This window comes from Pelmatolapia mariae, linkage group LG16_19, assembly GCF_036321145.2.
Source record: "Pelmatolapia mariae isolate MD_Pm_ZW linkage group LG16_19, Pm_UMD_F_2, whole genome shotgun sequence".
In the NCBI taxonomy this organism is placed as follows: domain Eukaryota; kingdom Metazoa; phylum Chordata; class Actinopteri; order Cichliformes; family Cichlidae; genus Pelmatolapia; species Pelmatolapia mariae.
The window spans coordinates 10666563-10678855 of NC_086241.1; the positions used below are offsets into that span (position 1 = coordinate 10666563).

General features: G+C 42.6%; 1 protein-coding gene across 1 annotated transcript; it reads right to left on the reverse strand.

Moving 5' to 3' along the window:
- Positions 1-3352: 3352 nt before the first annotated feature.
- LOC134645784 (olfactory receptor 2G6-like) lies at positions 3353-4282 on the reverse strand. The gene has a single exon (XM_063499373.1). The coding sequence runs from the start codon at positions 4280-4282 to the stop codon at positions 3353-3355; it is 930 nt and encodes a 309-aa protein (XP_063355443.1).
- Positions 4283-12293: the final 8011 nt, after the last annotated feature.

The window sequence follows — 12293 nt, forward strand, 5'->3', positions numbered from 1 at the left end:
CCCCAAAAGCAAGCATATTATTTCCCTAGTCAAAAGTCAAACCGTTACTCACAGTAATTTTTAATCTCACAGCCTTTGTGTTTTGAGTCATGGTCAGTGGCCCCTATTTCACAGCAAACACGCACCTCTGTTTCAACCAGCCCTGTCTGACCATCCGTAATTGGAGTCAACACAAGACTAAACGTAAAGCCAGTCATATCTCTGCTATCGTCTTCCAAAACTCCATGGTCTATTTCCTCCATGGAGTGTACAGGTTACATTACAAAACTACATTTGAAAGCCAATCGCACACATGCAAAATGAGACAGACATCTATCATAAAGTAATCATCGTATTTAACAACCGTAATGCCAACAAAGTAGAAATAAAAGCAATTCTTCCCTTAAAACACCAATATACGTCGTCCTTCACCCAGGCTTTACAGTCAGTCATTAGCCACTCATTAGTAAACAGGAAATGTCACTCTAAATAAGTCACAGGCATCTCATTTACATAGACACAGACACACTCTCAAAATAACCAGCCTGCTGCAGCGCCCGTGGCAGACAGAGCCTATATACAAACATAGAAATTATAACACAGAGACGTCTGATAAATTAAATAATATTTACAAGGCCTTAAATTGCACAACCTACATAATTTAGACAAAATTTGAATTAACCCTCCAAGGGACAAACTCCAAGTTTTTGATAATCAATGACAGTATCAGGTCCAACCTGTATCTGGTCTAATTGCTAAAGTTCCTAAGTCAATTTAAAAGCGTCCAACGCCCAAGGTCCAACCTTTGCTACCCAAAAAAGCGCAAGTACCGTTCCAAACGGTAAAGTGGTCCAACCACTAGCTATTTTGGAGGTTCCCAAGTTCTCCACGATCGCCAATCGGACTATCCCTTCCAAAGGAAAATCCCAAGCGTCCCCAGGAAATTTGGAGCGTCACCTCCGAGAAATGCGCTTCTTAGAACATCCCACAGTTCCGTTCTACATAAATTTAATTATGTTTTTAAAGACATCCTATGAAACCACCAAACCGACTTTACTGATGTCCAAGCCCAGCTTTATATTCAATTATAACTGTATGACCATATACAGATTTCAAATGACCTATATCCTAAATTCAGTAGTCCAACTACTTTAACTTGTCCTTTTCCTATTTCCGTTACTTTTACCTATTCCTATTCAGTAGTCCAACTACTTTAAATTCTCTTTCCTTAGCAGTCCAACTGCATTTCCTTTAATCAGTACTGTCACTTAACCTTACATTATCATTAGTTCAACTTCAATTCTCATGAGATTTTCACCAAAATCAAAACAGACCTTTACCAGTAATTTTCAGTGAGTAGACTTTCAATTTTGTAATCGTCAATCTGGCACAGTTTGGAAATAATTCAACAGGTAGTGCCTTACCTTTGAATAAGCCGGCTTATGTCCCCTCACTTCGACCACTGACTCGTGTCTGCCTGTTTGAGCACCTCGGACCCTCTCGGTCTCAACCTCCAACTTTCTCCCTCTCTCAACCCTCGGCCAATGCACCAAATGTTACGGGTTCGAAATTGAGGACGAGAGTAAAACAATGATAGTCCAGAAGAGGTCGGTCAAACAATTGATTTTAATGAATGCACGCAGCGTGGAGAGGTGCAAACTGCAAAACAGTTGTACATCTCTGCCCAAAATACACTCTAGATTGCTTTTATAACATCAGGGTATTGTAACGCCCCTTCTTGCGTTTACAAGCACATAATTTGCATGTAGAAAACATTCATGTATTTTAAGAGATAACTGCAGACACAGAAGTTCCCCATCCATCCAAATATGGTGAAGATCTCAGGCCTTTGAGGTCCCCATGGACTGGACATCCTTTCGTCACCTGTAACTAAGCAAACTCAAATACCACAAGAAGCTGAATACATTCAGGCCTTTGCTCAGCTACTATTTTACTGTAACCATATACTCAGGCTCTGAGTTATGATATATATATATTAACTCAATCATTTTAAAGTAGTTATAACTGCACCTGTAATAAACATGTTAATATTTGATTATGATAACCCCTATAATATAACTTATAACATAATGCCAGCAGCTTCAATAAACACTTTGATGAAATGATAATTAATGTAATGTTAAGGATGATGGTTATATACAGTTCAGCAGTGACCTAATTTCTTCAAATATTACACTTTCCTGAGGTCCAGATTAAAGCACAGAGGAGATTGAGCCTTTGCTGTGGCTGCTCCTAAACTGTTAACAAACTGCCCTTTCACATAGGATCTCCTCAACATTAGACATTTTCGAAACCCGTTTGAAAACCCACTTTTATTTTGTGTCTTTAAATCAGAATTTTAAATCAGACGTTTTAATTACTTTTTTGTGGTATTTCTTACTCAGGTTTTCTGTTTTTCTATTTTCTTTTCTTAAATTCTGTCATCATGTCATGTGTTTTATGTCATTTGATTATTTTAGATTATTTTAACATTTTGGTCAACAGCTATTGTTTTAAACATGCTATGGAAATAAATTTTACTTTGACTTTAGAGGGTCTGCTATTAGAAAAAAGATATGTTAAAGCAGAGGGTTGGTTAGAAGGATAAGGAGTAGAAGAGACAAGATGTAGAAACTATTAAAATACTACTATTGCATTGTTTTTTTTTAAAGTAATTTTATACTATTGGATTCAAATACTTAAATATGACATAAAAACAATTTTATGCTTGATATGCTAAACAAAACTCATATCTATTAAGGAGTAAATACTACATTATGTTAAGAAATGAGGGTATGTGATCAGATTTCAAACAGTGCAGAATTATGGACTGATTAATTTGTCAGTGTACAGAAAGAAATGTGCATATAAATTTAAAAACAAAAGAATCGCAAAAAAAAGTAAGTAAGAATTCAATTCCATTCAGTTTTTTATATAACGCCGGATCACAACAGCAGTCTCCTCAAAGCACTTAACAGGAAAACAGGAAATAATCTTTCATCTCCTATGTATGTGTGTGTGTATATATATATGTATATATATATATATATATATATATATATATATATATATATATATATATATATATATATATATATATATATGTATACAGATGAATTCTTATTTTAAAAAAAAATGAAAAAATGCCATTTTCATGTTGAATTGAGCAAATATGACATGTCATACCATAAAACAAGATATTAGTAAAATTAGTCTATCCAAATATTTATCCAAATAAATGTTTGCCTTAGACAGGTAGTTTTCTAAATGTGTCTGAATCAGGTGGCTTCAGAAAGAGTTGTATTTATATTGCTTCATCTGTTTTGAACATTTTTTAATAATTTTAAATAAAGAACTCCAACCTTAATGGAAATCATTTCCTTTTCAAATAAATTAAGCTCAAGATTCTGTTTCGTATTTTGTTGAGTTTAAATCCATATATGAGAGGATTCATAACGGGAGGGATGATGAGAAATTCAATAGTGATGAAGTTTTGGAGGCTTTGAGGTAAATCTCTGGAGCCAAAGCGCATGTACATCGACTCAAAAATCATTACCACTAAAAATGTGATCAAAGAGATCAGGTGGGGCACACAGGTCTGCATAAACTTTACCCTGTCCTCTTTGGACCTCACACATGTTTTAATAAGATGCATGTAAGTCCACATTATAAAAAAGCCATGAGATATATAAAAAATAATTGTCAGATATGAACTAATGTTGTTTGGAAAAGTGTCAGCTTCAGGACAAGCAAGTTTAACAACTAACCAATTTACACATAAGACTCTCTGTATGTTTAAACCACATAGTTTGACTCTTGATGTTATCAGGATATTGATGGAGAAAGTGCATAAAGGTGTTAGCCAGGAGAAACACACCAGCTGAGAGAGCCTCCTGTTAGTCATGAAAGAGTGGTAGTGCAGAGGTCGACATATAGCCAGATACCTGTCAAAGGCCATAACAGCTAAAATGGTCAAGTCACAGGAGGCAAACGAGTACATGATAAAAGCTTGTAGCAAGCATCCTTCATATGAGATGCGATGAAAAGATGACAGTAAGTCTGAAAGGAATTTTGGGTAGAAACCTGTGGACCCATAAAGTGCATTAATGCAAATGCTGCTCAGGAAAATGTACATAGGTTCATGCAGGTTTTCATCCAAGACAATGAGCAGCACAAGAGAGATATTGAAAAACAAAATCACACAATAATACAGTAAAGTGAGTGAGAAGAGGGGTACTCTAAAATTCATCGTCTCATTAAATCCTAATAGAATGAAACTTCTTTCAATAGACTGATTAGCCATGATCAGAGAGCACATTTACCTTTTTAGCGTAACAACATGTGATCGTACAGAGCACAAAGCTGCTGCATCTGTACCTGACAAATGTCTGCACTCCTTTTACACCTCCCATTTGTTATAGACTTTGACACAGCAACAAAACAAACATTTGGGAATTCAGCCTTTGTTGGTGTATGGATATAGAAAAACAAAATGAGAAAGAAATAAATAATCAAAGATTTACATAAAAATAAATTCATTTTTAATGCATAATTATAAATTATGCATTAAAAAAGAAATTATGCATGTAATAAAATCAAGAGAATGGTTAACGTTATTAGTTTATATTGTTCCTACTAAAAGTACAAAAAGTATATTTGTGAATTTGTGTTTAATCGATTATTTGTTTGTTTTGTTTGTATCTTAGCAATTGTGTTGGAAAGCTGATTTCAATGTGCAAGGAAATGGCAAGAAAGCACACTGATGGACCACTTTTCAAAAAAGATTTTGATAACTATTTGATATAAGAAGCTAAAATTTCACAGAAATTATTATATGCATTCACATTTTATACCATGAAATGAATGCAAATGACCAATAGCTGAGCAGAAGGCCTGTATATGTGCTGGCTCATAGGGGATCACCTGATTATTGGGGGTATCTCTCTAATATTATAGGGTGATTATCTTGCAACATACACTGCCTTGAGTTAACTTAAGTTATGAACTAGTGCCATAAAAATAAAACTGAATGGAATTGTATTGAAATGAAGCTATAAAGTAAACACTAACCACAAAAAATTGTTTCTTAACTTGACCACGCATATATAAATGTGTTGTTTTTTTGTGGTCGGCACATATGAAGATATGTGCCGACCACAAAAGTAGAGAATGGTGAAAACATACTGTTCTATTTCTTTTTCTTTTTCTATTTCTTTTTGTATCTACATAAAATACATGGTCTATGTGTTTAGTACTAGTAGGCATTTATTCTTCTTTAACAGCACCCTCTGAGGAAAGAAGACCGTTTTAAAGCAGCACTCAGCCACTGTGTGAATCCTGATTTATAAAGCAATTAGCTCCTACTCTATCTCTGAATTATTTTGTGAGGAAAGTTATATTGTTCTTTCTATTCCTCACATGGAAAGTCATGTTCAACAGAATAGCTCATACGGTACATTTCTGACTCTACTCAAAAAGGCTAGATTTTCTTTTTCCTAAAAAACCAAAAACAAACAAAAAAATAATTCTGATTAACCTTTTTGGGGGATAACATTATGTATTTTGGCTAATTGATATGTTAATCCATATATAGAGAGGATTCATAACTGGAGGAATGATGAGAATTTCTATCATGACCAAATTAGCAGAACATCGATGGAGAAAATAGAGAAACGTGTTAGGTTAGGTAGGAGAAAACACACCAGCTGAGACCCTAAAAGTTTTTCATGCTAAATGCCATCACCGTGTACTGCATGTAATGGTCGGGCGTTACGAATGTGGAAATGTCGGAGGCCCTGGGCGTCAAAGGCACCTGCCAATACCCCTCAAGAAGGTCCAGTTTGGAAATGTATTTGGCAGGACCTATATTGTCAATGCAATCCTCCATACGAGGAAGTGGAAAAGAATCAGAGACTTTCACTGCATTTACCTTCCGGTAGTCGGGGCGTAAGCAAACACGGGGAACTCCAAGGGCTGTGGCTGGGTCGTGCCAAACCATTCTCTACTAAATAACTGTCTTCCTTCTTCATCACCTCGCGTTTTCCCATGGGGCAGCGGTATGCATGCTGTTTGATTGGGGTTGCGTCACCAACATTAATATCATGTTCACAGACACTAGTATGTGAGGGCACATCCCCAAAGAGAGAAGGGTAAGAGTGCAGTAGGCCAAGCACATCTCTGCACTGTGAAGGGGAAAGATGAGACAAATGGGTCGTTGCCTCGGCTAAATAAGCCGAATTTGCCAATCGGCCACACTGTTGTCCCTCAGTAAGTATACGCAGATCGTCGTCAGCCCTTGCCTCTACGCTCAACATGGCGGCAGGGACAGAACTGGGGGTTGCTGTGTCGGCAACAGTCTCACGAGTTTCCCTATCATGGTAGGGTTTCAACATATTAATATGGCATAGGCAAGTTTTCCGCCTGCATTCCAGGGTGCTAATAACATAATCTGTCTTGGACACCTTCCTCACTATGACATAGTGTCCCGCAAAATGTGCCGAAAGGGCAGAACTGGGCACCGGTAGCAGCATGAGGACTTTGTCTCCAGGCTGAAAATGTCTTTTCACGGCCTTCCTGTCATACCACTTCTTCATGCTTCCCTGGGATGTACACAGGGCCCCTTTTGCTAGTGAGGTAGCATGCTGCCATCGATCCCTACACGTCTTCACAAAATCTGCCATGTCAGTTTTTGGAACACCCCCGCCGAGGAAACCCTCTTTCAACACCTTCAATGGGACCCGCACATCGCAGCCAAACACAAGGGTAGCTGGGCTAAACCCCAAGGAGCCCTGCTTAGCATCGCGTATCACAAACAGCACGAAGGGGACACCCTCATCCCAACTCCTGCCCGTGTCATGGCAGTACTTTTTCAGCATTGCCTTAAGCGTTTGGTGCCAACGCTCAAGTGCACCCTGCGGCTGGGTGGTAAGCACTGGAGACAGAATGAGAAATCCCAAGAGAGATTAAAGTCTGTTTAAACGCTTGGGATAAGAAGTTAGTTCCCTGATCTGTTTGTACTGTTTTCGGGAGACCAAGGGTGGTAAAAAATTTGATCAGTGCATTAGTAATGTTTGCCATGGTGATCCTCCGCAGAGGAATCGCTTCGGCGAACCGCGTGGATAAGCACATTATAGTCAATAAAAACTGATTTCCTGCCCGCGTTCTTGGCAACGGACCAACACAATCCACCAAAACGTGTTCAAATGGCTCACCAACGGCAGGTATTGGACATAGTGGGGCAGGGGGCACTTTTTGACAGGTACGTGACGTGTGACAGGTATTACAATACCGCACCACATCACAAGATGGCGCGGCCAAGATGGCGCGGCCACGTCCAGACGCCTTCCTGACCGCCCAGTATCCTACTGGCCAACGTACAATCCATGGAGAACAAGCTCGATGACCTAAGAGCAAGAGTCACCTTCCAACGTGACATGAGGGACTGCAACATTCTGTGCTTCACGGAGACATGGCTGACCCCCACCGTGCCGGACCAGGCCGTAACTCCGTCGGATTCATTCTTTGTGCTCCGCGCGGACAGAACGGCAGAGTCGAACAAAACCAAAGGTGGAGGAGTGTGCTTCATGGTAAACAGAAAGTGGTGTGATGCCAGGAGCATTTCTACTCTTTCCAGCAGCTGCTCGCCACATCTGGAATTCCTGAGCATTAAGTGCTGCCCTTTCTATCTGCCCCGTGAGTTCACCTCGGTCATCGCCACGGTGGTCTACATCCCACCCCAAGCGGACACAGGTATGGCTTTGTCCGAATTACATGATGTGCTGAGTTCGCTTCAAAACAAGGACCCGGGCGCAGCCCTCATTGTAGCAGGAGACTTTAATAAAGCGAACCTCAGACAAGTCATGCCAAACTTTTACCAGCATGTCTCGTGTCCAACGAGGGGGGATCGAATTTTGGATCACTGCTACACGCCATACAAGCAGGGCTACAAAGCTGTCTCACACCCGGCTTTTGGGAAGTCTGACCACAACGCCATCTTCCTCATTCCCCAGTATAAACAAAACATACAGAGGGAAGAAGTAACCACGAGGGAGATGACACGGTGGTCTGCCCAATCAGAAGCTACGCTACAGGACGCACTCGACGACGTCGACTGGGACATGTTCAGAGCATGCGCAGTCGACATCAACGAGTTTACGGAAGTAGCAGTATGCTTCGTCAATATGCTAGCGGAGGAGATTACCGCCTGACTACCGAGGACAGTGACAGTGACGTCATCAGCGAGAGACCGGTGACCAGCATCGCGGAGCATGACGTCCGAGCGGCATTGAGGAGAGTGAACACAAGGAAAGCGGCGGGGCCAGACTTCATCACCGGCCGTCTGCTGCGCTGCTGTGCTGACCAGCTAGCAGGTGTGTTCACTTACATCTTCAACGAGTCCCTGGCGAAGTCTGTGGTCCCCACATGCTTCAAAAGATCCACCATCATCCTGGTGCCCAAGAACAGCAGACCCTCATCCCTGAACGATTACCGGCCAGTTGCGCTGACCTCGGTAGTAATGAAGGTGTTTGAGAGGCTGCTGAAGAACATCATCTCCTCCTCCATCCCAGACACCACAGATCCGCTCCAGTTCGCCTACCGACCCAACAGATCCACTGAGGACGCCATCGCCCACGTCCTGCACACCACCCTCAGCCACGTGGACAAGAAACAGGGTAACTATGTGAGAATGCTGTTTGTTGATTACAGTTCAGCGTTTAACACAATAGTGCCCAGCAGACTGTTCACAAAGCTGAGGGATCTGGGACTCAACAGCCGTCTGTGTGCGTGGGTGTTGGACTTCCTCACTGGCAGAACTCAGGTGGTGAGGGTGGGTAGGTGTGTCTCCGACAGCATCACCATCAACACAGGAGCACCACAGGGGTGCTCAGACTGTGTGGCCACCCACGGCTCCAACACCATTGTGAAGTTTGCTGACGACACAGTGGTGTTGGGTGCCATCTCCAACAGCGATGAGGCGGCCTACATGGACGAAGTGAAGAATCTGGCATCATGGTGCCAGGACAACCACCTCCAGCTGAACGTCGGCAAGACCAAGGAGCTGGTGGTGGACTTCAGAAGGAGTCAGCACAGAGACTACAAGCCCATTATCATTAATGGAGCTCCAGTGGAGAGGGTGCAGTCCTTTAAGTATCTTGGCGTCCACATCTCCTCAGACCTGACATGGGCTGCCCACATTCAGGTCCAGACCAAAAAGGCTAGGCAGCGCCTGTATCACCTACGACAACTGAGGAAGTTCAGGGTCTCTCCAAAGATCCTCAGGATCTTCTATACAGGCGCTGTGGAGAGCATCCTCACACAGAACATGACATCGTGGTTTGGAAACAGCTGTGTGAAGGACCAAAAAGCTCTCCAGAGAGTGATCCGTACAGCAGAACGCTGCTGCAGGATTGCTCTCCCCCCGCTTCAGGACACCCCCCCCCCCCCCCCCCCCCCCCCCCCCCCCCCACACACACACACCTGCCCTCTCACATCATCTATAATTGACTGAGACTCTCCTCCAGACACTCAATTCCTTTAACTTTAAATATGTTTATATTGTCCATTCTGTAAAATAGTCAGATGTCTATTCATATTAATGTACAGAATTCACCTGCTTGCTGCTACTACTGCACATTCACCCAATGTATATACTATATATATATATATTTATAATGTTATTCCTCTACCCCCCCCTTTTTTTTTTTTGCACATGTTGAGGAGCGTGTCAGGATACATTTCACTGTGTGTTATACTTGTATAACTATGCATGTGACAAATAAAGAACCTTGAACCTTGAACCTTGAACATCCGCCTTCATTGCCGGCCAGAAGAAGTGTAATCCCCAGATGTCCCTTCCATGAATGATCATGGGCTAATTGTAGCACATGGTGACGCAAACTAGCCGGGACCACTATCTGTTGGACTACACTCCAGTCCTCCCCAGGCTTTGGGGTCCACCTGTGCATCAGAAACCCATCACACACAAAAAATGTCTGCTTCCTGTCTCCTGTCGGACCATCACTCTCATCCACGGTGGAAAAACATTTGGTTAATGATGGGTCCTCTTTCTGAGCGATCATAAGGGCCTCCCGTGTGAGGAGGAGGGGGGGGGGGGGGGGGGCTGCAGGTTCAGGAGCAGGCTAAGCTATCTCTCGAGCCAGTTCCTTGGCATCATGACCCGCCTCCTCCACGCAGGGCATCACATCCTTTTCTCTGAGAAGTCAACCACTTCTCCCTGCCGATGGGCGTGTGACCAGGTATGAACAGGGCACATAGGTCATTCCAACGCCTCTCACAATAATGTCAGTGCCACTGGCAGTCTTCTCATCAAAGGCAAGTGCACTGGCACCTGTGTCACATAAGATAGTCATGTCATCTTTAGGCTCGCCAGAGAGTGACATCGCCCCTTTAAAAATGAAGGGTTTCATCAGGACATTCATCAGGAGTCTCAGTGCTAGGGGGTCTATTAACAGGGCATGCGATTTTAATCAGCCCCATCCCTTTTGGCTTACGTGGTGTTGAGGCTGGCTGCCTTCGCCTGTAGGCCTCGCAGTCCACCATTAAATGGCCAGCTTTAAAACAGTAAAAACATTTCCGGTCTGACCTGGGACGAGGCACAGGTTCCTCTCCCCTTGTGTCTTGGTCAGCCGGGTCACCGCTAGCCTTCGCTAGGGCGTCGCGTCACTCATGCTTAACGCAGCCTGCTGCAACGTGGAGACTTTTTGTTCATTCAGATATACTGCCATCCGCTCGGAGATGCAGTTTTTGCTCAATGACAGTTAACTCCCGTACTGAAACTAGGTCTGCAGCTTTACAGGCCATACACCATCGGTCAAAGAGGACACTCTTTTGCCTCGTGAAATCCAGGTAGGATTGACTCTGCACCTTTTTCAACTCCCGAAATCGCTGCCTATATGCCTCGGGGACTGGTTCATAGGCTACCAGGATCGCACTTTTAAGTTTGTCATAATCCAAACTGCACTCAGTGAACAACGAGGAACAAACTTCCTGTGCCTTGCCCACCAGCTTGCACTGCAGCAGGACGGCCCACGCATCCCGCGGCCAGCGCAGGGCTGTTGCTATCCGCTCAAACGATTTGAAATACACATCCACCCTAGCGTCACAAAACACAGGGACCAGATGACGTCAAACGGTACCCCTGTTTGTGACAGAGGGGCCGCCACGGGAGGGGAGGAGGCATGCTGGAGTTCCAACTGTCACAGCTTGACCGTTGTCTCCGCCTCCACCTTCTTCAGCTCAACCTTGATCTTTCTGAGTTAACTTCAATAATTACTTCCTCCAAACCATCAACGTGTCTTTTAGACCCCATTCCTACAAAACTGCTCAAAGAAGTCCTGCTGAAGTAATGCTTCAATCTTAAATCTGATCAACCTATCTCTAATAATCGGCTATGTACCATAGGCCTTCAAAGTGGCAGTAGTTAAACCTTTACTTAAAAAGCCATCTCTAGACCCAGCTGTCTTAGCTAATTATAGGTCAATCTCCAACCTTCCTTTCATTTCAAAAATCCTTGTAAGAATAGAGGTCAAACAGCTAACAGATCATCTGCAGAGGAATGCCTTATTTGAAGAGTTTCAGTTAGGTTTCAGAGCTCATCACAGCATAGAAACAGCTTTAGTGAAGGTTACAAATGATCTTCTTATAGCCTCTGACAGTGGACGCGTCTCTGTGCTTGTCCTGCTAGACCTCAGTGCAGTGTTCGATACTGTTGACCATAATATTCTATTAGCTCGATTAGAGCACGCTGTAGGTATTACTGTAGGTATTACAGCCTTCACTGTAATACCTACAGCGCAGCAGTGGTTTGTATCATATCTATCTAATAGACTCCAATTTGTTCATGTAAATCGAGAGTCCTCTTCACACACTAAGGTAAACTATGGAGTTCCACAGGGTTCAGTGCTGGGAACAATTCTGTTTACATTATACATGCTTCCCTTAGGCCAGGGGTCAGCAACCTTTAACACCGAAAGAGCCATTTGGACCCGGTTTCCACGCAAAAGAAAACACTGGGAGCCGCAAATACTTTTTGACATCTAAAATGAAGATAACACTGTATATATTGTTTTTTACCTTTATGCTTTGTGTGAACAACTAAGGTGTGTTGCTTATGAAATCCTTGAAGTGCTACAGAGAAAATTACATTTTATTTATGTAATTAATACATTTTGAACTCTTAAAGAAATATAACAAAAGGAAAGACACCCAGCTGAACTAAAATGATCCATGTAGCAAACAAAAACTGTTATATCGCCTTTGGGCTTTTGGAGCCTTGACCTGACTTTTAAAAAATA